The sequence below is a fragment of the Labrus mixtus genome, chromosome 10 (assembly GCF_963584025.1).
Source record: "Labrus mixtus chromosome 10, fLabMix1.1, whole genome shotgun sequence".
Lineage (NCBI taxonomy): Eukaryota > Metazoa > Chordata > Actinopteri > Labriformes > Labridae > Labrus > Labrus mixtus.
In genome coordinates this window covers 26,357,679-26,382,928 of record NC_083621.1, presented here as the reverse complement: position 1 = coordinate 26,382,928, position 25,250 = coordinate 26,357,679, and the positions used below count along the sequence as shown (strand labels likewise).

General features: G+C 41.7%; 2 protein-coding genes across 10 annotated transcripts in view; one reads left to right on the top strand and one right to left on the bottom strand.

Moving 5' to 3' along the window:
* si:ch211-26b3.4 (connector enhancer of kinase suppressor of ras 2) overlaps window positions 1–15,986 on the bottom strand; it is a 62,808-nt gene extending 46,822 nt beyond the window's left edge. For all 8 annotated transcript variants that reach the window (XM_061048916.1, XM_061048917.1, XM_061048918.1 and 5 more), the window contains exons 1-2: window positions 15,640–15,986; window positions 1,271–1,434 (exon numbers count right to left, since the gene is read on the bottom strand). In XM_061048916.1, the coding sequence (XP_060904899.1) occupies window positions 1,271–1,434; window positions 15,640–15,703 (228 nt within the window). In that variant the 5' untranslated portion in view covers window positions 15,704–15,986. The remainder of the gene's footprint in view (window positions 1–1,270; window positions 1,435–15,639) is intronic.
* A 1,877-nt stretch (window positions 15,987–17,863) lies between these two features.
* On the top strand, window positions 17,864–24,782 carry hdx (highly divergent homeobox). 2 transcript variants are annotated; one of them, XM_061048913.1, is made up of 11 exons: window positions 17,864–18,013; window positions 19,522–19,676; window positions 20,025–20,165; window positions 20,337–21,527; window positions 21,611–21,667; window positions 21,837–21,983; window positions 22,619–22,814; window positions 22,933–23,012; window positions 23,798–23,899; window positions 24,006–24,128; window positions 24,246–24,782. In XM_061048913.1, the coding sequence occupies exons 2-11, from the start codon at window positions 19,641–19,643 to the stop codon at window positions 24,507–24,509; spliced, it is 2,337 nt and encodes a 778-aa protein (XP_060904896.1). In that variant the 5' UTR covers window positions 17,864–18,013; window positions 19,522–19,640; the 3' UTR covers window positions 24,510–24,782. The 2 variants fall into 2 exon arrangements, with proteins under 2 accessions (XP_060904896.1, XP_060904894.1); XM_061048911.1 differs by having other exon boundaries at window positions 20,025–20,171.
* Window positions 24,783–25,250: the final 468 nt, after the last annotated feature.

Genomic DNA, 25,250 nt, shown 5'->3' with positions numbered 1-25,250 from the left:
CACTTTTACTTCCTCTTCCTCCCTCTCTCTACCTCCCTCTCTATCTATCTCGCTCTGGGAGAGTAGCACCTAATTCCCCCTAAATCCCTAATCCTGAGCATGGCCACAGCACAGACAGTCAGCAGTGACCGAGGAAGTACACACAAAGTAGGAACAAAATGACTTCTCTAGCCATTTCTTTAGTTGATATCAATTACTGGCCGGGGAAAATAAACAACCACATACATATATAAAGCCTTCTACCTGTGAAAATGTCTTCATCCAAAAAGAAATGTATTCTTAGAATTTTGGGGAACCACACAGGTTTTTCTTTAATTACACTAATGTTAATTACTTGTTCGTACATAATGGCTGCACAGTGGTGCAGTGGTTAGTGCTGAGGAGGTTCAGAAAAGGGCCTCTCTGTGTGGAGTTTGCATGTTCTCCCTGTGCATGCGTGGGTTCTCTCCAGGCGCCCTCCCACAGTCCAGAGACATGCTGGTAAGGTTAATTGGGGACTCTATAGTAGTATGGCTGGTTGTCTGTCTCTATATGTCAGCTCTGTGATTGACTGGTGAACAGTCCAGGGTATACTCCACTTCTCGCCCAATGACAGCTGGGATCGGCTCCAGCCCCCTGCGACCCCGTACGGGAAAAGCGGAATAGATAATGAATGGATGGATGGATGGATGTTCATACATTAAATTACGACTCAATACTGATGCTGGTCTAATGGCGGATGCTGGGGCTGAGTGTGGTTTGAAATAAAATAACTAAGCTGAATATGATCCATGACTTTTAGCATCAAAAGCAAAAACGTTTTTTTTCATTAGACATCTTAGATTTTTGGCACAAAACCTAAAACAGCTGTAGCAAAAAACTGCCTGAATGATAAGGTCTAAACTTCAGCCTTACTCTTGGAAATGGACCATGTCCTGAACTGATATCCATGTGCCGAACAACGATAATGGGTTCATCACCCATTCATGTCAGAAACTGCCCTAATGGAAAGTGATAGTTGTAGGGAATAAAATATGTTTTTGGCATGTAAGCCATCGATTTATTTGTGACCGGAGTGTTCTGTAAAAAGTCCGATATATATTAGATTGTAAGACGGATTAAAGTAAAACTCATTAATTGTATAAATCACACTCAAAAAGAAAATGAGATCGTAAAAAAGAACAGCAAAAATAAACACGAAACGACCCTTTACTAAATCTTACACAATCCTAACACGCCCCCCTCCCAGAGCATGATTTACAGCTTCAGTAAGTGACAGCGGCTGACTGACCAGAGCACAGAGGAGGTCGACAGCTTCCAGGATGAGCTCTTGATGTCCTATTCTGGTGACACCCAGCTCCTCCAGCTCCTGATGGGTGATGTGCAGCAGCTGTTCTCCCCCCATTTGCTCCCGTTCGAAACTCTTCACGTACTGCTGGAGACAGTCGTCCAGACCTGTGGAGAGCATGGACACACGGGTTAGCATGCATCTATCTATTATCACTGTGTGTGATCACCAGGTTTGATTTTTCTAAATTGAAGGACCAATTTGGGTTTTAGAGGGATTCCTGCACCTCCAGAGACAAAGTGGAGAAAAACAATAGGAGGAAATATTGATGATTGGCTGAGAGAAATACAAAGGTGAGTTCATATCTGTCTTACTGAACCTTGAATCCTTGTCTACTTAAATGCCTCACATAATGCAGTTATCAGTGCAGATAGACACCCACACAGAAACACACAATGTGCTTTGTCTTGACTTTTTATAGAAACAAAAACTTAACACTATTCTGAAGACGATATTCCTGGATGCTTAATTGGTAGTTAGCTGTCACCTAGAAATCATAGCTGTTGGTTTGGCTTTCCAATACCTTGTACATCATGCGGTAATACGATTTCCTTTGATGTTGCTTTTTTTTGCACACAAAATAAAATAGAAAACAATGCATTCTTAGTATCTTCAGAGTTTGAAGTCAAGCTTATTTTCATGCACATTGTGAGTGATTAAGGGTGTGTCCAAGAGCTGCCTAGAAAGATGTGAGTAACATATTGACGTCTGAGTCGCTGCTGTAAAGCTGTGGCCGCCTGCCATGCAGAGAGCCAATCAGCTGGACTTAGACGTGGTGGGGTTCGGGATACTATTGATCAGTACCAGCCTCAGGCTTTAAACCAAACAAAGTCAGCAGAAAGCGCACGTCCCCACAGACCTAATGAACAAGCCTGCTCCAAAATGAGCGCACACACACACACACACACACACACACACACACACACACACACACACACACACACACACACACAGAGCAAATACGCATGAGAGGAAGTAAATCTATACACACATACACACACATGGAACCAAGGAAAAAACACAAACAAACTACACTCTTTCTCTCAGTGAACACACACGCTTCAACACAATCACACAAATACAATTACAACTGCTGTTGTTATTCAGGGTCTCAACGCCCTCTGCGGAGGCATGTTGTTAAAGCCGAGTGGAGCTGTGAGGAAAACACTGATGCCCAAGGGAAGCGATGCTGACAGAGAGCAGACAGTGTGGTAGCACCTTAACAGTCCACACACACGCACGCACGCACGCACGCACGCACGCACGCACGCACACACACACACACACACACACACACACACACACACACACACACACACAGTCTAAAGAATGAGCAAAAGGCATCATGCTCTCCTTATGGGACACAAGAGACAGAATAAAAGCGTGCTGTTGCTCTGAGTGACATGGACAAACAATCTTGTTGCATACGGCACAGAAGAGCTATGGTAAGTCTAACACATCAATAAGAGGCTCTGTGGCGTAACGAGTCAAAAGAGTTTATATAGAATTCATTCCCTATGGGCAAACCTTCATATCACACATGTTGGAATGTACAGCGTAATCTCACCCAAGGCTGATGAGATATCACATCTGTACATAAATATGTCAAAAAATGTAAAAACAAGTGAAAACAAGTAGGCACATGTGTGTTAGGTTAAAATATTAACATTTAAGAACATTTACTGAAGAGCTGCACTTTGATTCAACTTTGAAGAACTTTACTTTAGAGTTCATGTCTACTTTGTTTACTCCCCTGCGAGTCAAATGGAAGTATAAACACTGTCACACTTCACTGATATAAGTAGTTGTGAAATACTTTAGAAATTACAATTTTACATGACGTACAAAAAAAATGATGATGAGCTTTGAAGATGAAATGTGTTTCTGCAGATTTGACTTTTTAAGTGAACCTTCATCTCGACCAACCAACACTGGGAGAAGGATATGATTAATGAAGAGTAAGGGGGGAAAGATATCTTCTACACATATCTGTATTTCTTATCTCAGTTCTATGTTTTTGATGTGAAATAATCCGTGATATATAACAATATAACTTACTGACAATTCAGAAATCCTTAAATTACAAGTTGAGATTTAATTTTATACAGAGGCATACAAACAAAAACGGATAAAAAAAATGGTAATGGTCATTTTATGAGGTAATAATGTGTACATTTCATGTAAAATATGTAATTGTATTTTTTTTTGTTATGCTTCTGGGAAATTTAAGTTTAAAAAATGTAGCATAACATATGGTCAGTTAGGACAGAAAGTAGTAAAGATGGTGGTTAATCATCACCTGGAAGAATCAAATAAAAGGCTGATATACCGTCCAGCCAATATCTGCACAATTCATATCAGCTTCACTTGAAATAACTTTATTTACCCGTTAGGAACTTCAGTTGTAAAAGAGCATCAGTGTGCACACAGCTCAGAACAGACACACACACACACACACACACACACACACACACACACACACACACACACACACACACACACACACACACACACACACACACACACACACACACACACACACATCAACACCCAGAGTGCAATCAATCAAAGAGCACTGAGTAAGTGGAGCTTGTTAGCCTTGACAAATGATGAGTACCAGATTAGTTATAAATAATGCTAAACATTCTAATGTTAAAGAAAAATAAACCTTCAAGTTATCTTGTGAAATATATTAAAAGCCTGATAAGTGGTCAAGTGATTGTTATGAGAGATCAAAGGAGTGGTGTTGAAAACAAATAAAGAAATAGATCAGCCATTCATGAGCCTGAGGGATGTGGGCACACAGCTCGACGTGGCTCTCTTAGTCCTGAAGGTGAGAGGTCTGTATCTGTGGCCTGAGGGGAGAAGGTTGTAGAGATGGCAAAGTGTGTGTGTGTGTGTGTGTGTGTGTGTGTGTGTGTGTGTGTGTGTGTGTGTGTGTGTGTGCTGTCTGAGGCTATGTGTTGTCCCTTTATTTTTCTCCTCTTGTTGTAAATACTGATTACAGTAGTGATGATTAGTTTAAATATATGTATATTTAACAACTGTAGCAGTAAAATGGAAATATTGGGTATAAAAGTGCAATATGTGTCTAATGAAGACCCCTAAAGTTACTTATAGTCAACTAAATTCTGTACTCAACCCTCCTGTTACCCACAAATACTGACATCTTTAATCCTTGGGATCAATTTGACCCCAGCAATTTAAACTACCTAAATAATGTATTAAGTTCAGGGTCAATTTGACCCCAGGAAAAACAAACACAATCTAAAGAAGTTAGATGGATTTAAATAAGCTAAAGCTTCAGTTGAAAGTATTTATTCTTGTATCATTTTTATTTTAAGAAAAAAATATAAAACGGCTCAATTTGACCTGAAAATGCATCCTGCTTAAACAGCCTGGGGTCAAATTGACCCCAAAGAACACCGATGCTTACAACATGTGTGGACAGGACATTGAAAACATATCATCATGCTAATTTTATGTTTACCCAGTTGTACCCATTAAATTAAATCATTAAATATGAAGCAAAAAAAAAGATGTCAATCATTTATTTAAAGACATTAAACATTGAATGGGGTCAAATTGACCCCAAAGATAATAGGAGGGTTAAGTTAATGCGCCGCATGTCTCAGAAATGTTTGAATTTTCAAAACTGCACAAGTGAAGTCATGCTCTCACATGTGATGAATTATCTCTGCGTGGGTCTGTTAACTTCTCCTTCAATTGTTGTTTATCCTCACACCCAGACTCAGTTCAGAAAAAAAAAAGAAATCAGTGCTATTAAATTCCAAACAGCTCTGCCTTCTTCTGAATAAAGATCTTCTTGCTGACTAATTCTTGAATGAGAGTAAGTACACTGCTACTTTCCAGCATTATATTTAAATGAGCTCCTTTTCATTCCTTTCAATGTAACAATGTTTATTTCAGATGAATAACAGTGTAGTGCAATCTATGAATCATCAGCAGTGTTGGCAGAGATATGAACAAGTGGACTGAACGTGCAGATCTCTGTAGCTGGCCAGCAGCTATGGGAGCAGAGACGGCCATGCAGAGATCACAGAGGCAGAGCCGAGGAAGCCCTGCAGCTGATAAGGAGGATTTCTGAATATGAGAACTCCAACCCTCACTAGAACAGAGATATGAGAGAAATATATATATAAAAAAGACGTGACTACTGCTCAAAATGGAAGTCTTTATACCCTTACCAATACATCCTTTTTTTTTTCTCTGCAAAATCATCGGCTGCAGACGTTCTCTTTTTGTAAAGTGTCTTGAGACAACGTTTGGTTATGAATTGGCACTATATAAATAAAGGTTGAGTGATTGAATGCATCTTACTCTTACATTTGTCCTTCTACATTTACAACAATAAAATCAGTCTGAAACACAGTGGCTTGTTTCCTTCATATCAAAATATAAAGTCTAAATATATTTGCCAAATATGGACAGTTTTGTCTTCATTGCACATCTAAGATTGTCTGCAGGTGGAAAATGTCACTCTTATTATTCTAGTCATGACATCTGTTCTCTTCCTGGTGTCTGTTTATTAATAAATGCAGCTAGTGTAGTGGTGCCTGAAGAAGTGGATATACTCTTAAATTTCCCCCCAAATGATTTGTTTTCTTTAAGTGACCCGTCCAGCAGAGGCCTCTGTCATGAACAGTTACATGTTAGACTACTCTCTACATATTTAGTTAGTATGTACTAGCCAATTAGAGACAGATTAGGGAGGGTCATCCCTTCACCCTGCATTACTTCACTGGATGCACATTTTCCCCTCTCTCCACCTGTAATTGTATCAAGAAATGATGAATAAAATAAAAATACAAAAAGAGGTCCAGGATGATTTTAACTGCTTCTCTGGAAAACTACAATATCACTATGTGTATGTAGCTCACCGACATCGACATGAATGGGTTACCCAGGCGACTGAATTACATTTAGCACCAATTTTCTTTAATGTCAGAGACATGCGACTTTGTTTTTTTTGCACCCAGTATATGTGAATTATTACTCACTCGACTGGGCTGGCACATGCATAGAAATGCAGATGGACACAAAGAGACATACATTACATTCACACATATACATACACATGTTGACACACAGCTGCCAGCCAATGAGATGAGTCAGAAAAACCCCTTGAGGACTAACAGCTGATCCGGGTTCATCTGCAGAGTTCAAATGGCAGCTGGAAATAGCACATGGTTCCCCGAACACACACACACGCGCACACGCACACGCACACGCACACACACACACACACACACACACACACACACACACACACACACACACACACACACACACACACACACACACATTAACTAAAAGATAGAGGTCAGCTTTGATGGTACTCACTTCTCCAGACAGTTATTAAAGTGATAGAAGTTATTTTATCTTCAGCAACAAATATTTTCTTCCTGCTGTCTATTCCCTCATCATATACAGCAGGAGACGCAAAAACGGACCTCTTACTCAAGTCGGTCATGCAGTGTAATAAGAATCAAACAAAATCCCAGCCTGCGTGCATTTGAAATAAACAAAAAGTAATTTTGCATGAGCAATATGTCACAAGTGGCTCTCTGTGTAATCAAGTCAGAAGCTTATTCTGGTTTCCCCTGGGAGACTAGACTGAATGAGGGAGAAGATATTTCACCAGAGCTTAAACATATAAATCTGTGTTCCAACCAGCTTCCTGAGTGTGAGGAGTCACTACAGAGGGCAGGCTACAAACACCAGCGTGTTCTGTGTCAATATTGTTTTTCCAACAACAATTCAGGGGCTTAATATTGAACAGTATTTGCTGAACCAGGGCATCACCTTCTTATCTCCCAGGTTCTTCCACTCTAAATAGCTTTTCAACACACAAATTTGTCAGTTGTCAACAGTCGACTGATGTTTTTTCTTTCCACAGTCTGCCACTGTTCTCTTATTCTGAACTGTATGTGTAATTTAAAGGGATTGAGATCACTGCATGCAGCATGCCATCAATTGGCAGATCGTTAAAACATCTTACATTCTGCATTGTCACTTCACAATCTGTGGATGTGTCAGCTCAGCTCGGAGCTTTTTCACATTTGTATACTCGAGGCCTTTTTTTATGAAATGTAAGTATTTTAGTGGACGACAGAACCACAGAGCTGTTTTTTTTCTTTGTTTTCTTGTCCTTAAAATATTGGCTTGGTTTAAAAAAAATAAAAATAACTGTCCCATGTTGCTTCTTGCTCAGAGTTATGAGGTAGGTCATGAAACATAATTGTACGTGCTCAGGATTTAGAGTTGGCCTGGGCTCACAGCATGATGTAACAAACACCTTCCAATAATCAAAGAGAAGCGAAATCAGATTTTATTGGTGGGTTGTTTGCAAACACTGCCAGCCCACTGTCAATCAAATCTCACCAAAATGATCAAAATAACATGTTTTGTGTTATTAAATAAAGAACACTGACAGAGTTCATTGGTTTAAAACCACATAACCATCTAACCAATCCATCTTTGCAGTTGCCCCATTGGCTAAAATATGTGTGCATGTTTATCATTGGTTATATTTATGTATTTTTCAACCTTTTTTCTTTACATTTTTTCAATGTCGTACCTACCCTAATCAAATTATATTTGCAATGTGTTTCTTGTTGACCCTGATTAAGGCCACAAGTCGAAGCGCGTCGGTCTAATCAAATAAAGTTGATCTTTAAAGTCCGACTAAAAGTGATGCAGGAGCTTATTAACTCTCCAAATTGCCTAAAACTCACATTGTCACATTCTGTCAAAAATGTAGTTTCAAATCATCAGTAAAGGTTAATAAATCTATTACATAGTGTGTTTTTTCAATGCTGTTGAACCTGTTTTTCACATTTCTCTTACTTCATGTTTTGTATCTCTAGTCTGATGTGGGATTCAAATATCTTAGTAAGCAAAACTGAAATGTGTCTGTAAGAAACCTTGGAGATTCCCCTGATGCCCGCCATCACTAGACACCAGTGTGCTGATGCCTGAACAAGCGTCTCATGTTGACGGCTTCATCCACATTTCATGCAATTCCCTTTCAATCTTTTTTTTCTTTCCTGTGCAAAACAAACCCTTCCACTTCAGAAACACGGGGTTGCCAGGCAACCAGAGAGGGAAAGGGGGCCTCGGAGCAAAAGTGAGAGATCAGCAGTTGCTGCCCCTCAGGACCCTGCACTGATGCTAGGCTAAGGAGCCCACATACGCACATACTGTAGCCTATATATACGCAGTCCACACAGTGACTGAAAGCTTGTTGAAGGCCACGCTAAAGCTGAATATAGCTGCTCTCTACTTTGCTGTTTGGCCATTAGCATCAACTGAAATCAGGCTTTTCAAACCAGTGTTTCCACTGAGACCATGTTTGGGTCAGACTGGAGCTGGGCTAAGAGCGGGGGCAGCGGCAAAGGCTCTCGTCCTGTCGCCTTGCCCCCCATCTGTGAGCTTCAAGCTGGAGTAAGTGCTCCGGTGAGTGCGAAGAAAAGACACAACACTCACTAAAAATATTCCTACTGTGAAATATTCATCACATCATGACAGAATATTCTAAAGACTGTGGCATTTTGGCTCCCCGGGATGAGCTTTCAAGTGCACCACAGCCTGCTCTCTGATATCCAACAAGCAGGGAGGTGTCAAGAGGCAAGCGAAGGAACAGGGAGATGGAAAACAGGGTCAACAAGGAATATGTGAGGAGTTGGGAGGCAGAGCTCCACTCTGAGGATCTACCCGACCTGAGAGAATTCGATGTGACTACATGACTGTAGTAAGTAAAGTAGCATGTTAACAGGAACTCCATCTTTACCTAGTCCTAACTCTCCCCGTGTCTACCTCATTCAATCCATGCAGCTGTAAATTTGGTTAAGGAGAAATAGTACACTGCGCCTGAAAATAAAGTGGAAAGAATCACGCTTATCTAAATAAACAAGATCTAGAGATAATGGTCTTTGTGCCAACTTTAGAGGGAAGTAGAAACAATACTTACATGATGTCATTAAAGAATTTCAGTGACCATATGTCATGATACGGGGTTATTACCCAGCTTTTCCGTTTCTATTGGATAGAGGTATTTAACCATTTGTAGTTCATTGTTTTGTTTTTACTGACGCAAATTTTTGCAAACTTAAATCAGCTATTTTGATTTGAGAATAAAATGCTGACAAAAGACCAAGTTAGCAACATTAGCCTTCAGATGCTAAACATTTATCATCTGTTTTCCTCAGGCGTTCTTGGCTATGAAAACAGAGCTAAAAGAAGATATTGGACTTAAACATTGAGTGGCCAACTCGAACAAAAACATACCATCCGTCCTGATGTCACTCAGTGTCTGCTGAATGGATGATGACACGGCTGGCTTAAATTTAAACCATACTAGCTAAGTGTTTCCCTGCATTTATTTCAGCCTCAAACAAGTCTAGTGTAGTGTTGCTGTGCTGAGGGCTTAGCTAAAATCAACTGATCACTCCAGGGAGTCATCCTGGTTCCTTATACATGACAAAAGCTTTAATTCTAGGTCTAGTGTGTAAGCCAGTGTAATCTCTGGAGTGAGGCTGTTTCAACATTTGATAGCTTGTAAACCCAGAAATGTAATTGTCATGTATGTTGTATTTTTTTCCTCACTTTTCCAGAAATCTCCAGGTACCCTGTCTGTGCTCGTATGCCTGATGGGTCCTGACCTTAGACTTGAGAAACTTTCCTTGAAGGTAATTTACGAGGTCGTAAAACTGCAGTTCCTGGAACAACAGGTGCAAAGTAAAAGAAACGCACACACAGACACACATTCACACAGGCGCCTCTGTCCCAGCCCCGGATAGAGCGGTTGCTTTGATATGATGCCCACTGAATCTCCCATTCTCCGCACCCCTCTGCCATCGCCTCTGTGCTCTCCCCCTTCTTTCTCCGTCATGCCCTCCCCTTTCCCTTACACACTCCCTCATTTCCTCCCCCATCTTAGCCTCCTCGGCCTTTCTTTCATTTTGTTCCTCGCTTCTCCATTCCTGAATCTGTGTTCCTGCTCTCTCTCTCTCTCAGCTGTGGGCTATAAAACAGGAGGGAGAGCATGCATGTGTGTGTGTGTGTGTGTGTGTGTGTGTGTGTGTGTGTGTGTGTGTGTGTGTGTGTGTGTGTGTGTGTGTGTGTGTGTGTGTGTGTGTGTGTGTGTGTGTGTGCGTGCATTAGTGTTGGTGTGTGCAAGCTCGGTATGCGTATGCAGCTCGTTATGGGTCGTAATAAGAGGCATAAAGATGTAGAATGGGCATCTATGTGTGTTGATGGTTCCCCATCTTATGACATGTGCTGTGACTCCAACACGATCCGATCCGGTTACTATGACTACCAATGCCCCACTTAAAGCTGCTGCTCCAGAGTTTGTGTGTTTATGCATGTGTGTCAGTGTGCATACATTCATACATACCATATATTCCAGTGAGCATGTGCATTCCTCTGAGTGCATGTATCCGTGTATTCCTATACGCAGTGAAGGCCTCGCTCATTTCTTTTGTGTATAAAAACAGAGGACTGGAGGAGTTTCCTCAACCTGTGTGTATACGTGAGAGTGTGTGTGTGTGTGTGTGTGTGTGTGTGTGTGTGTGTGTGTGTGTGTGTGTGTGTGTGTGTGTGTGTGTGTGTGTTTTCTCACAATAAGGCACGCTCTTTAATCTTTAATGCAGCTGAAACTACAACAAGCACACAGTCTGAGCCAGGGGAAGTGTGTTTTCCTGCACCGACTTCTTTACCATGTCAGCAGGAGACTAAATCGAGGGACGCAGTAAGGAATGGTAGTAAACATGGTTCGCAACACCCCGGGACACTCAATCAACTAAATCACAGCCAGGGGGATTCTTACAACACAGCAGAAAACTATTGAGCTCTGTATTGTTGGGTCTCTTTCTCCAAATTAACAGCGAGAAATTTCCACAGATGAATTCAATTTCATCTAAAATTGTACTTCTCACACACTGATATACTGATATCACATTCCACCTTTATTTTTAGATTTCTTGTTCCAATACAAAAAACACAAAGAGAAGGAAATAAGAGAGTACTGCAGAAAAAGTGAACAGCCTTATTCATTTTCTGTGTCTTCATGCATCAGCAAGCTGCCGATGTTGTGCGCCTGAAAGCACCGGGTGATCTTATGAGGAATGCTTAGCACTGAGAGCGGAGAAGACGTCCATTTTTTTTTGTTTTCATGCACTAACATGTTAACACACCGATCTTTCCGCGTCATACTCTACACATCAGTCGCATCTCCATACCCTTCAAACGCACACAGAGAGGAAACTCCTCCGGTGTGGGAGTTGGAAATCAAAACAAACGCTGATGACTCATCTTTCTGTGGGCCTCACCAGTGTTCTGCTGCTGGAGCAGTCCATCTGCAGCTACAGGACGGGCTCCCAGGGCCCGGGTGGCTCACTGTGTCAGGTTTCTCATGATAGGATTGCAGAGTATTCCATCACTCTGTCCTGTGTTGTTTCATATGACAGAGAGGGGGGGGACTGTTGAGGAAGAGGCATTGTGCTAGGGAAGGATGGATTCTTTAAAGGTGAAGGTCTAAATGTGCCTCCCTGATGAATGTCATAAACTCTTTAGAATTCAAACTCTTTTAACCTGAAGTTAATTCTGTCATGAGGCCAACCTGGATGAAGATGTAGCTCTTCTAAAGGTGGAAGGATCTTTAGAAATATAAATATCAATGATGAACCACGACGGTGAAAGTAATTTACTCAAATCCAGTACTTAATAAGAATTTTAGCATCCTTATTATCGTAACCAGCCTGCTTCTCTATTCCACTCCACTTCAGCTTTAGACACTGTTGACTTTATACACTGGTGTTTTTCAAACTAAACAAATTATGTTGGGAATTCAAATTGATTTTGATCATTTACAAGATACATTTAAATCATAATGATATTCATTTACTATCCTACATAGTATAAAGCAAATACATTTAGCTCGGCATAAACCTGCCTTATACTACAGTATGAACCATTAAGGCATCACACGTGTTGTGGAACTTTTCTTCAGTAAAAGATCTGAATGATAATACTTCTTACATTGACCAACAGGACAATGTTACATTACCAGGACAAAACAAGGTGGGGGGGGGGGGGGGGGGGGGGCACCTTTTTCTGAAACCAAAAACCTCATCAAGAAAGAAATATAAATGTCACAAGTACAAAAATGTAATGTTTTTTTTTCACAATAAAAAAAAGAACTTTAATGGTTATTTCTAAATATAAATGGTAAATGGACCTGAGCTTGTGAAGCGCTTTTCTAGTCTTCTGACTACTCAAAGCTCTTTTACACCACAGGTCACACCTACACATTCACACACTGAATGTGGCTGCTGTGTAAAGTGACCATCAGAAGTAACTAATCACATTCATACACATTCATAAGCTACTGACGAAGCAGCAGGGTTAAGTGTCTTACTCAAGGACACATCGGACATGTGGCTGCAGGAGCTGGGGATTGAGAGACGACGACTCTACCACTGAGCCACAGCCGCTAAATGTAAGAACAGAAGTTGGCCTGTAGATTCCCTTCAAACAGATTAAAAAATAACAATATTGCACAATAATAATAATTTGCATCTATTCAAACCAACTGGTCCAATGTGATCAGCAATATTTTGTATTTTTTTGATGAATGTATTGAATTCCACCAATTCTTTCCCTCAAGTTAGTTGAGTTAAACAGTAAAAATATTTTAATCTCTGTATGGAAAATGATTCAATTTTGAGAGTTTTGTGGCTATTACAAAAAATTATTGGTTGCCCCCATGGCTTTGGGGTTCAGGTTTGGCTGGCTCTGCTTCACTAACTTTCCTCATTCCTGTCGTCTCTCTCGATATTCAGTCTTGTAGTGCCAATTCATTTCCTGTTATTAAAAATAATAAAAATACACACAACTCTACTGTTGCAACAATGCTACCATCTGCCATCGTGCGCAGCCAGAAAGGCAAAGTATCATCAGAAAATAGAACATTAAGGACTATGATTGCCAATTGATGCCTACAGCCTCCACAGAGGGATAATATTAAAGACGTTTCTTTGGAAAGATTCCCTATCAGCACCTTTGTGTCTCATTTCTGTGTACATTTAAAGTGCTTTTTTTTTCTCTCAGTGTGAGGAAGAGAAATCATTACAGTACTTCTTAGGGAGGTCTCAATGTCACTGCTCCCTACAATGGCACAAAACTCAGATCAGCATGAGAGAGATGAAAAGCTACCAGAAAAATAGGCCAAAGTGAAACCCCTGTAAGCGAAGAGATTAATTCTAGCCTTTTGCCTTTCACTTTATTCATAAGAATATAAGATCAGAGCATAAGCCTGCCGCTGAGGGTCTATGTTTGAAGCCCCAAAGGGAGAAGGATAGGGCTTCACAGAAACCAAGAGAACACTGAGATGTTGGTTAACGTCTATGAAAATGATTCTGGGAGCTTTTGCATGTGGAAGAGGCCAGGAGGTTATTTTTCAAAGAACACATGTGGAGGCCAAGTGTAGGGCAGTAACGAGATGAAACAATCATCTCAGAGAGCTGGTGCAATGTGAACATTTGTCATAGTCTTTAAAGATGAAAAACTACAGATTATGTAGTGTATCAAATAACCTGAAATCCTTAGTTTCCCTCTGGTTAACTGTGTAACACTGTCACATGCAGGGTTTTGAGGGGACACAATACTTTAACTTGCACAACCTAGCAGTGTGTTTCAGTAAAAAGGTCCATGTGTAATCAAGTCCACATTAGGCAAAAAAAAAAAACTATCACTCATGGATGAAAAATGAGAGGAAGAAGATTTCTCTACATAAAAGCTCTGTTAACATAGCTGCTTGTAGAGATCTTCAGGTATAAACTGCGTTGCCAATAGTTACACTATGTGTGGCACTACATGTTGCAAAAACTATTATACTCAGTTTGGCCTGTCACCAAACGAATCTCCATTCAAATCTGAACCAGTCTCTCTAAATGAACAGCACAGGAGCGAAGCTTTCCAAGTGAACACTCCACAGATCAGAGGGTGAAGACGTGACTCCATCGGCTGCTTACAGTAGCTGAGGAGAGCAATCATAAAAACAGGAACATCATCGTAATCACTCAACGTAACGCAGCCCAAATACTCCGTCACCAGGTCCCGTGAGGGTCTATCAAACGACCATGACTTCTAATCGAACACATTATGCTCAGCTCATCATGAAGGATAAAGCCTTAAAGCACACATGTAGGAATGAGGAGTTTTGGGAAATTCATAGGATAGCTCATATAGTCTTTATCACCGTGTGCTGACACGCACAAGTGTCCATATAGGAGCATTGCATTGTGGGTTTGAGTCATCACACACTAGTGATTAAGTCATTCTCTCAAGTAAAGGATTGCGGGCACCCTCCCTCCCCATTTTCATTGTCTGTCAATCGGAATACCACAGTTTGTCTCACAGCTCTGAAGCTGACCAGAGTGTGTGAGAACAGCTCCCACCACACACACACACACACACACACACACACACACACACACACACACACACACACACACACACACACACACACACACACACACACACACACACACACACACACACACACACACACACACACACACACACACACACACAGATACACGCATGATTAGTGATTACTCATTCATACTGTCTGTTGGAAGGGACGTACCTCTCGCCAGCGAAGCGAGCAACAGAAAATAAAAAAAAAGAAAAGCGAGCGTGATCGGTGCGCTTGCCTTATATGGCAGGCGGCATTGCGCTGTCCAGGGTGCTGAAACTGACTGTACGCCTGGCATTGGGGAATGGGGGGGTGGGGGGTATGGGTGCATGCAGCTAACTACATTAATCATAAAGGCACGCGCACATGCACGTGGACATACGCACACACACAGTTAGTTATGCTATGGGTTCAGAGCATGTGCCAGTGAGTGAAAGAGACGATGACATATCTTCCACATTCATTGATGAGCTAGTGCTGCTGATGGAGCAGCAGCAGCAGCAGCCTTTAGGCTTGGCTCCCAAGCAAAGCCAGATATCAGAATGCTGAGCCTTAAATCCCTGCCTCTTGGGGACATCCATTCACTGCACCCGCTCCAACGCATTCACACTACTTTAATGACTTTAATTAGCCTCACAGTGGTCACATACAGCGGCTACATCACACGTCAGCCTGCAGGTTAGGATACGGAGAGCACACATGCACACAGTGTGGCCCTCTGCTGCTCACCACCATCATCATCATCACCATCATCATCCCCACTCACGAGCATTACCAGCCTGATGCAATGAAAGAATCCAAAATTTACCTTTCATCCAGTCCAGCACTTGCTTTGGTGTCCATTTACTTATAGGTTCCATAACCAAAGCCATGGTGTCACAGTCTCTCTGAGGTGAACAGCACAGGACTCAATGCGGGCGACATAAAACGACTTGTCAGTCACATCTGGAATGATACGGCGGTGGGTAAATCTAAGGAAAAAGAAAGGCTTGTCAGTTTTATTCTCTCCATCAGAGCATGGCCGCCTGCAGAAACGGTGAACGGGATGCGGTGGTGCAATCCACGCGCACATACAGAGACACGCACACTCTCTCTCTCTCTCTCCTTTCCCTCCCTCCCTGCTCTTTCCCTCTCTCTCTCTCGCTTTCTCGTGCCTTCCCGCCAGCAGCCCGCGCGCTGTGAGAAGTGGATTCGGTGAGCGCGAGGGGATGGAGCGACCCCTCCCCTCCCCTCTATTCCTCCCGCCCGCCTCGCTGCAGCATCACAAGGGCCACCACTCATAATACAGACCAGGGAATGGTGCAACGCATTCCATGTAGGGAGGATCTCACCCCCCACCCCCTGTGCCTCCCCCCCTCACACACGTACAGGATTCATGCAAAGATAAATTGATAACCCTTAAATGGACTGTAAGCATGACTCAAACACCATAATGCATCATGTAAGGGTCTATGTGGTACCTTCATTTTTGTCTTTTCACAAGGGTCGGAGTGTTGTAGACTGTATGTTTGTTCCTGCTGGCAGCGTGTGCGGATGTCAGCTGTTTTTTTAAGTTCACAATCTGTGGATGAGGAAATCAGCATCAGTTGTCAGGCTGCTGCTGCTCGATGCATGAGCTCAGCTGTGAGGAACAGCGCCCCCTGCTGTGTACCTGGGACACAGGTGACGTCATGGATTACAGCAGCACCCCCATCCACACCACCACCCAAATTAGGCTTACTTCATACTTTAAAAAAAAGATAGATGTAGAGAGAGAAAGGTGGCTACACAGAGATAGAACAATATATTGATAGAGGAACAAATACATGAACGCTTATTGGTAAAGTCTTCTGTACAGTTACATCCATCATCACCTTCATCAATGTTTTCATCATAAAATGATCATAGTTACAGAGAAGTTTTATCTCTAAAGTCAAGTACAGTGAGTGGTGTCTACTTGTCTTCAGTTTTAAATATCTAGCACTAAAACCTGAGGGAATAAATATATGGAAAAAAGCAAACAAACACACACAAAAAAAAACAGGAAACACAACACAGTGGTTAGAGTTGAACTAACTTTATTTGTTTACAACAGACTCAGCATGTTTGTTTTAATGTCCAGATAAAGCTCCAATATGAACCCTCAAACAGAAATGATGCATTTCAATACAAAACAGTTTCAGAAGTCTTTCAAACTAAAAATGAAAGCTGGTCAGTATGTTACAGACAAGGCAGTTTATCATGGAACATTGTTGTGTCCCGGTTCAAGAGGAGAGAACATTTACTGGCACCTTTTTACACATGGTATGCTTACTTGTTGCCAAATTCTTCACACATATTCGTAAACTTGGTAACTTTCTGTTTGTATGCATTCAAAATAAGATAAGATAAAAATGACTTTTTTTCAAGTGCAAGATTATTATATAAGTGCAAAATGTTCAATGAAGAAAAGTTTAGAGTAGTATTCTCTTAAGTTTCTAAAACATCTTCGATACTGTCCATCTTAAAAAAAAATGAGTTGGCTTCTATGATATAAAAGTAATCCAAACCCATCAGTACATTTTCAATTGAATGACTTTGTTGAATTCAGTATTACCAATTCTAATATAATATATCTGAATGTATTGTGATCCAAATATTTGCTTATTTTCATTTAATTTAATCTCATCATTTTAAATAACAAATACACTAATAACATGTTTAATAATAAGTGTTATAATTGCTAAAAGTGGAAAATCTAACACACTGTGGGTGTTTAAATATAGACTTTAGTGGCACTTAAGCCTGATGTGAAATACAGAATTGAAACATTTCCCTTAGGCAACATTTTCTGTAGGCTACTAACTTCACATTCAATCACAGTTCTGTGTAAAATGACCTTCAAAGGATACTTTGACACATTTAGATGATGAGGAAACAAACCATTTCCCTTCCAAAGTTTGTCTGCTTCCATGTCTGTGACCTCCTCCCTCAGCAAGCCACAGAACAAAGTCAATGGTGGGCGGGACCACGCTGCTCAGTTTTCAGCCCCCTTCAGATGTCACAGCGATGATCTTAAGCTCTCATTGGCTCCTGTCTGCAAACACGTCACAATCATGATTAGAATTGATGATCGGACGTTCTGATTTCATTGTCTAGCAAAAGGGGACTGGTGGAGAAATCTGCTGAATTTGAACGTTCGCCTGATTTTGACATCAACAATGGTAAGAAGGGACGTGATTTCACTTTTCACCTTTAGGGAATCCCGAGCCGTGTGTTTCCTACATATCCGCTTGGAGGCATGGTCAGCCAGGATGTCTGTGCCAGGGTCGGGAAATCCCAGATTTTAAAGGAAAAGTTTAGCAGCAGCCATCCATAGGGAGAGCTATGCTAATGGTGGCTAACTGGCTAGCCGTGTTATGGCCGCTCGGGCCTGCAAGCTAACATGAGCTGTGTGTATGGCCATTGTGATGATGCAGTGCTTACCCCGGTTTGTTTACGCTCTGGCTCGCTTTCGTAGAGTTATGGCATGTAGCCCACTTCCTGTGTGAGAATTGTATTTCCCTATCCCCCGGCTGTTGCTTTGGTGGCGTGTTAATCTGACGTGCCAACAATTTGTTCGCTAATTCTCTCCGTAATGTTTTCATATTGACTGTAGCCATGCGCAGTCTGCCTGACTCAGCCTTCCAAAATAAACCCGCTGCATGCTTATTGGTCGCACAACATTCCCGTATGTGACATTTTCAGTGTGTTTCGAAAACCCTCGAAATGTTACAATTCAAATGTACTCACCGAAGATTCACACAGCTCTCTGCGAGTCCCCACTGTGACTACTCTCTCTCCTTTCTCCCTCTCCTCCTCGGTCTACAAACAAAACACATATTTCACTGGAAGCTCTGATAGGCTACATATTGTTCTGTCTTTTTTTCATCTCCTTTCCGATTTGTCTTGCACTTTGGAAAATGAAAATTAATTCCGTTCTATAAAACAAGTTATTTGACTTATTTCGCAGGTGGTGATACATTGAACTATGCTCATTGAATAGTTCAAATGTTTAAGTTTGCAGGAGGTTTTTTGTTGTTGTAGCTTAATTTAGTTAATTTGCTCAAACTGTAAACAAAACATTATAATGTTTAGCTTTTGCCATAAGTGGTAACTTGTATTTTAAATGTATAAAATCAGGGTCAATGCAAGGGCTCAAATGAAAATAACTTTCTGAAAATAAATGTAACACTTTCCTGCAAGGGACAACCTATTATCAATCAATCTTTATTATTATAGCAGCAATATATAACAAATGTTACCTCAAGACACTCTACAAAAGAGCAGGTAAAATACCTTACTCATTGTTATATTATGTTACAAAGACCCAACATGAATCCATCATGAGCACATGACTTAGCAACATTTAGTTAAATTACAGTGGCAAGAAAAAAACTTTCTTTTAAAGAGGCAGAACCAGAACATTTATTTTGAAACATTTACCACCCATGATAAAATGAGCACAACACTGCACGCAGCCCAGCAATCGTTGAATCTCGATTATCTTGTTTTCATGATTGTGGGAAGCCCTAATTGAAATTAAAACTTGAATAATTCTCCAGCTTTAAGTCAGATGTTAATTCTAGTACAAAGATGAGCACATAATGTGAAGATGATGATGAAGAAGATGTATTTGATCCTTTTTATTTACCGTCTGAAGTTGAGTGTTTCTGCTTTGCTTCTTCCTCAGCCTCATGACCCGGCACTGTGTCAACCGGACAGGATGAGTACAGTCAAAGTTGTGCCAATCTAGAGACATGGAGGTTTTGCTGTGATCTGCATGGCAGCCCCCTCTCCTCTAGTAGCAGAATGGATGCATGGTCACAAAGACGCGGTCTGCAGACTGTAAGTTTATCAAGATTATTTCATTTAACATGAGATGGAAAACAAAGACATGGTTTAAATTTTGACCATGAAATCATGAAAGACCATGACCATTTTCAATTTTGAATTGAAAATAAAACATGTTATCTATGCTGCAGTTGTAATCTTTAGACTCTGACTTTATTGTTAGGTATTGTGTGAAATAGTGCCTTTGCTAATTTCTTGTGCATAACAAAATGTTTAAATGTTGTACATTTAAGGATCTAAACTGGCCCCTAAACGTCCTTATTGCAGTGCACAAGCAGACGGGAGGAAGTTGCATAAATACTGCAAAGTTTACAGTTTTTCATCTCTGTGGTCTTCTCGCAGATGAACCTGCGGTCCGTGTTTACAGCCGAGCAGCAGAGGATCCTGGAACGTTACTATGACAATGGGATGACCAATCAGAGCAAGGCTTGCTTTCAGCTAATACTGCAGTGTGCTCAGGAGGCCAAGTTGGACTTCAGTGTAGTACGGGTGGGACATTATTAAGGGGTTCCCATGAAACTCTGAAGCAGATCATTGACATATCCCTTTATATTGTCTTCCCGTTGTTTTCTTCATCTTTAAGAAGTCAACAGTTTGTATTCCCTGTAGTGTTTGTAAGTGATATCACTGATCTGATTGTCCTTCTCCCCACAGACATGGGTTGGCAACAAACGGCGAAAGCTCGCCTCCAAGGTAGAACAGAACGGAGGCATGTCTCATTCCTTATCCAGTCATGGACTCGCTGGGGGACTACTCTCAAATCACACATTAGCTGGGGGTGCTCTGTCCAATCATAGCCTGGCTGCCAGGGCGCTGCTTCCTGCTGAAATGGCCGCAGCAAGGAGCACCATCCAGAACCGTCTGCACCTTCTCCCTCCATCCTCGACCTTCCCTTCTTTCTCTGCAGCATCTTCCTCTCCTTCCTCTTCTTCGCCCCTAAGCAGCAGAAGCAACAACAACAACAACAATAATGATGTCATACTGACGGGGATCTACTCTCTCAACTCCATCCCTCGCTCCAGACCAAGACCAACAGCCTCCTCGTCAGATTCAGACTCTGAGCTTTCTGCACACACGTCCTCCTCTCTGATCAAGCAGGCCCTGCAGAGCAGGAGCAGCTCCACTAATGCACCCCTACACTCCAAGCTGGTCTCACTGTCTCAAAATCTCCCTTCCCTCACATCTGCCTCAGGGCCTTTAGTCTACACTGCAGCCAGGAAGGGGACTTTATCCCTTGGGGAGGCAGGTGTTGGTGTAGGAGCTGGGGTAGTACCTCACAGCTGGACTAGGCAGTACGGTACAGCGCAAACTCGCCCATGGTCCTCTTCCTCACAGTCCCAGATTAAGCCTCAGCCCAGACCTCACTCCAACCCCCAACCTCAGCTACCTGCCCCTCAGAGGACCCGGCCCTCCCTCCCAGTACCGAACTCTAGCTCCACCTGTGAACCTTCACCCCGTATCCAGCAGGTCTTCTCCTTGTCAGAAAGAGGGGAGGGGGGAATACATAAGCAAAGTCAGGTGTCTACTCCCAAAGGTCAGGAGCCTCAGAGGTCAGCATCCATTTCCCTGGACAACAGTCATAACTTCTCTATTGCCATGGAAACTGGAGATGAAGAAGATGAGTGGCAAAGGGAAGAGGAGTTGGCAAATATGGCAGCTCAGACACACATCCACAGGGAGCGGACGTCGACCAGTCCGACCAGGGCGGAGGTGTCTGTGGTGAGAGGAGGACACACCCCCCCTGTGACCGGCTCCAGGACGGCACTGCTTCACAACAACACAACTCTTCAGGGCAGCTACTCTCTCACAGCACAGACCTCACTTCCAGGGGAATCCAGCTCACAGGTAGGAGAGGTTCTGGCGCTACTGCTGCTTGTCTTCAAAGTGGATTTAAAAGTTTACCTGACTGTGACTATCTTTGTGTGCAGACTTCAGTCGGTGTGTCTGCTGCACCCTGGGTTATCAGCAACTCCAGAAAGAGAACAGTCAGTACTTTTAACACACAACTTTTAATTACTAATCCATTTTAATTTAAAAGAAGGTAACTGTATGTTAACTAAACATTCCCACTGAAGTGGACTGGTGTGTTACAAAGATAGTTTGATTAACATTAGCTTGGACTTTTGGAATTCAAACAGAGGTTTGTGTTACCAGTTGCAGGATCGGACCCAGTTCAGTGATGGAGACCTCATCCAACTGAAGCGCTACTGGGACAGAGGCATGACCAGCCTGGGCTCAGTCTGCAGGGAAAAGATTACCGCTGCAGCCAACCAGCTCAATGTAGACACTGAAATAGTCAAGGTAACTAACGACCAAAGGGTTTAAAAACTACAAGACTGCATGTGTTTGCACAGAGAAAACCTTGAAAACTCCCTCTTTGTATCTTTCTGCTGAGGTTTCATTTAAAGTAGAGAGACGCTCTGCTGTCTGAACATTTTTTAACCTTATTCATTGTGTCTGGCCTCTTGTCTTTGACATTTAGTGAAAACAAGACTATTTGACTTGTTTGAACTTTAGTGTGCGGGAAAGAAAACAGGAAGGAGTACGTTTTCTAGGTCACAGAAGTTTTCTTAAGTACGAGCTCAAAGTTGTGTAAAAGTCATGAAGTTATATATCAGAGTCACAGCAGGAATGCTGACGGACTAAATATAGTCCCAGGCTTGAAACACACATGACCCACTGTCATCTCCCTTATTTGGATATATTATCACAGTGATTATTTATAGGAATTAGTTTGTGTTATTAATAATTTCTACCCATTGCTCCTTTTGCTTGCACAAAGGGGAATTAATAAGAGGCAAATGTTTTTGCTTCTATGTGACCATGCTAGTAATTTCACTTTCCTTATATGGCAATTTTAAGTGAAAAAAAATGGTATCTTTGAATCATCATTTTTCCAAGTCAGTAACATGCTTTCCCCCCCTTTTTCCTGGTAGACATGGATCAGTAACAGACGAAGGAAGTACCGTCTGATGGGTATTGAAATCCCACCACCCAAAGGTGGGCCTGCTGTATTCACCTCATCCCCGGGAAATGAATCTCCAGGAGCACTCAGCCTTGACGAGGAGCGTCTCAGATCACCGGAACTTGGAGATGACTTGAATGATGGGGGATCTGTCTGCCTGTCTGAAGGTTAGCCTGATTGTACAACAACAGCTACTACGTGTGTGTGTGTGTGTGTGTGTGTGTGTGCGTGTCTGTGTGTCTGTGTGTCTGTGTCTTCACATTAATACCATGTTCTGGCTCCTAGATGGCACCATTGACTCACAATGGCGAGACGGAGAAGATGGAACAGATTTGTCCACTGCTGCTCCTCTAGCCAACAATGTGGTAATTCAGTATTTCTTTGATAGTGCACCACAGCCGTATTAGATTTAAAAACCTTCATATTCAGGTGTAACACAATGGATATTAGCTCATTTGTTTATTCAATCATAGTAGTTAGTATCATTTTGTAGCTGTGCTACACAAGATGTGCTTCTTCATCAATCAAATATTTTACTTTTTGTAGTTTTACACCACAGCTTCCTAATGATGTGTTTTTAATTGGACCTTTTAATAGAAGACATCTCACATTAGGACACGCCCAGTTTTAAGTAGTAATACGATAAATAAAAACTTCAATTCATTCAATCGTGTTGGTTTCAGGGTCCTGGTTTTGAGCACCGTGATACATTGACACAATCTTGTGCTCACTTGGACACTTGAATAGAACAGAGCCATCCTTAATGTCATTAGTTCACCCTAAACTTTTCTGCTAAGGCAAGTCAAATGTCTGCTACTAAAACTTAGTAGACATGGGTAAATGAAATCCAGAAAACACTATATTTTTTACAATATGATAAATAAAACTATTTGATTTGAATCATATGAAGATTTATACTTTGTCTGGGATTTTTTTTTACCATGATGTGTTTATCTATCCATTTCAGGCCAAGTTGTTTTCTATCTATTTCTATACAGTATATAGTACATTAAAAGATTGAACATCACTAATAAATCCCAGATGGAAGCCATACTTCACCATTAAACCTGCATGAGTAATCTCATTATATTTTCATGTCTTTATGTTTGTTATCATGAAAATTAAATTCCATGTGTGTGTCTGTCAACAGAAGATTGAAGTGATCGATGAGGACGAAGAAGAAGAGGATCGTTATGATGGTGAATTAGTGGCTTCAGACCTTGATCAAATGCAGAGCCTGCTGGAATTCAAGGTGAAAAAAAAAGACACAAGGCTACACCTGATTGGCTGAGCTGCCAGCACAATAAAAGCATTTAACTGTCATTAACTTTCTACCTCTTTGAATTGCTCCATTTCAGCATGAAGAAGTGCAGTTCTTAGAAATCGAGCTAGAGAACCAAAAACAAAGATATGAGGAGCTTGCGAACTTCACCAAGAGCCTGCTCAGTGCTGTGAGAAATAATGACCTGGAGAGACAGAAGGTACTATCATGCTCATGTTTACTCACTGACATGATTCACCAGAACATCAGCTTTAAGGGAAATGTCAACATTTGTGGATGTTTCTGACCTCAGGTCTGCTGTTGTGTATTTGTTTAGGAACTCATGGCCAGTCTACCTCAGCCTTCAGACCAGGACTGGGACATGGCTGTGGAGAGTGGAACCCAACCTGCTGCTGTGTCACCAGACGCCTCCGTTGACCACGACGACTCCCCGGCAGCTGGCGCTAACGACACGGAGCATACACCATCTTATGAGAAAGTCCCTTTGGTCACTAAAAATGAGGACCACACAGCTCGAGAAGTTACTGAGCCCTCTGCATCAGAGGAGCAGCTACAGGAAGAGGGGCCGGAACAAAAGTGACTATCTCCCCGTATATCAACTCACATAGACTCTACAGATGCTTCTTTGTGAAGCTGCAGAAGACCAGCTTCACAAAGAAGCAGGTTTCACAAAAGAAAGACTTTATGGTCTTGGATTTACAGAAAAACTCTCTGTAACACTCATGCTCTTTGCCCAGTGCCTGTGGATTGATGCTTCACTATGACTGTTGGGCTGACAAATGCCTTTTTTACTGCATATCATTCGCCTTGTTCTGGACAAGTCCAGAGAGAACAATAAATGACCTCTAACTTACCTGTGTGGCAGTGTGTTTATGTAAGTAAGGTACCTTTGTCATGTGATGAACAGAGTTACTTCAGCTTCAACAGAAGTGGAGAAACACTAGAGCCATCCAGAGGTTGCTGATCGTTTGTAGACTTTAACAGTTTCAGGCAAAATTGTGGATACATTTCTGTAAAAGAAAATCGCTCACACTACTGGACCCAAATTGAATTGTACAGATCTCATTCATACAATCCAAACATGATTAGTGTGCAATACTTGGAAGGGCACTTACTGGGTTAGTTGTTATTCAGGAGGTAAAAGATTTTAAATGAATTGGGACACACATCAGTTCAAGTCCAGCATTGCAATATGATCATAATGTCCATATCCTTGAGATTAGAAGTAGCCGGCAAATCAGATTTACAATTACGTCTTAAAAATCTGCCACTATGTATGCAGACTGGACACCTAGCCGGCTCCATTACCTCACTACACAAA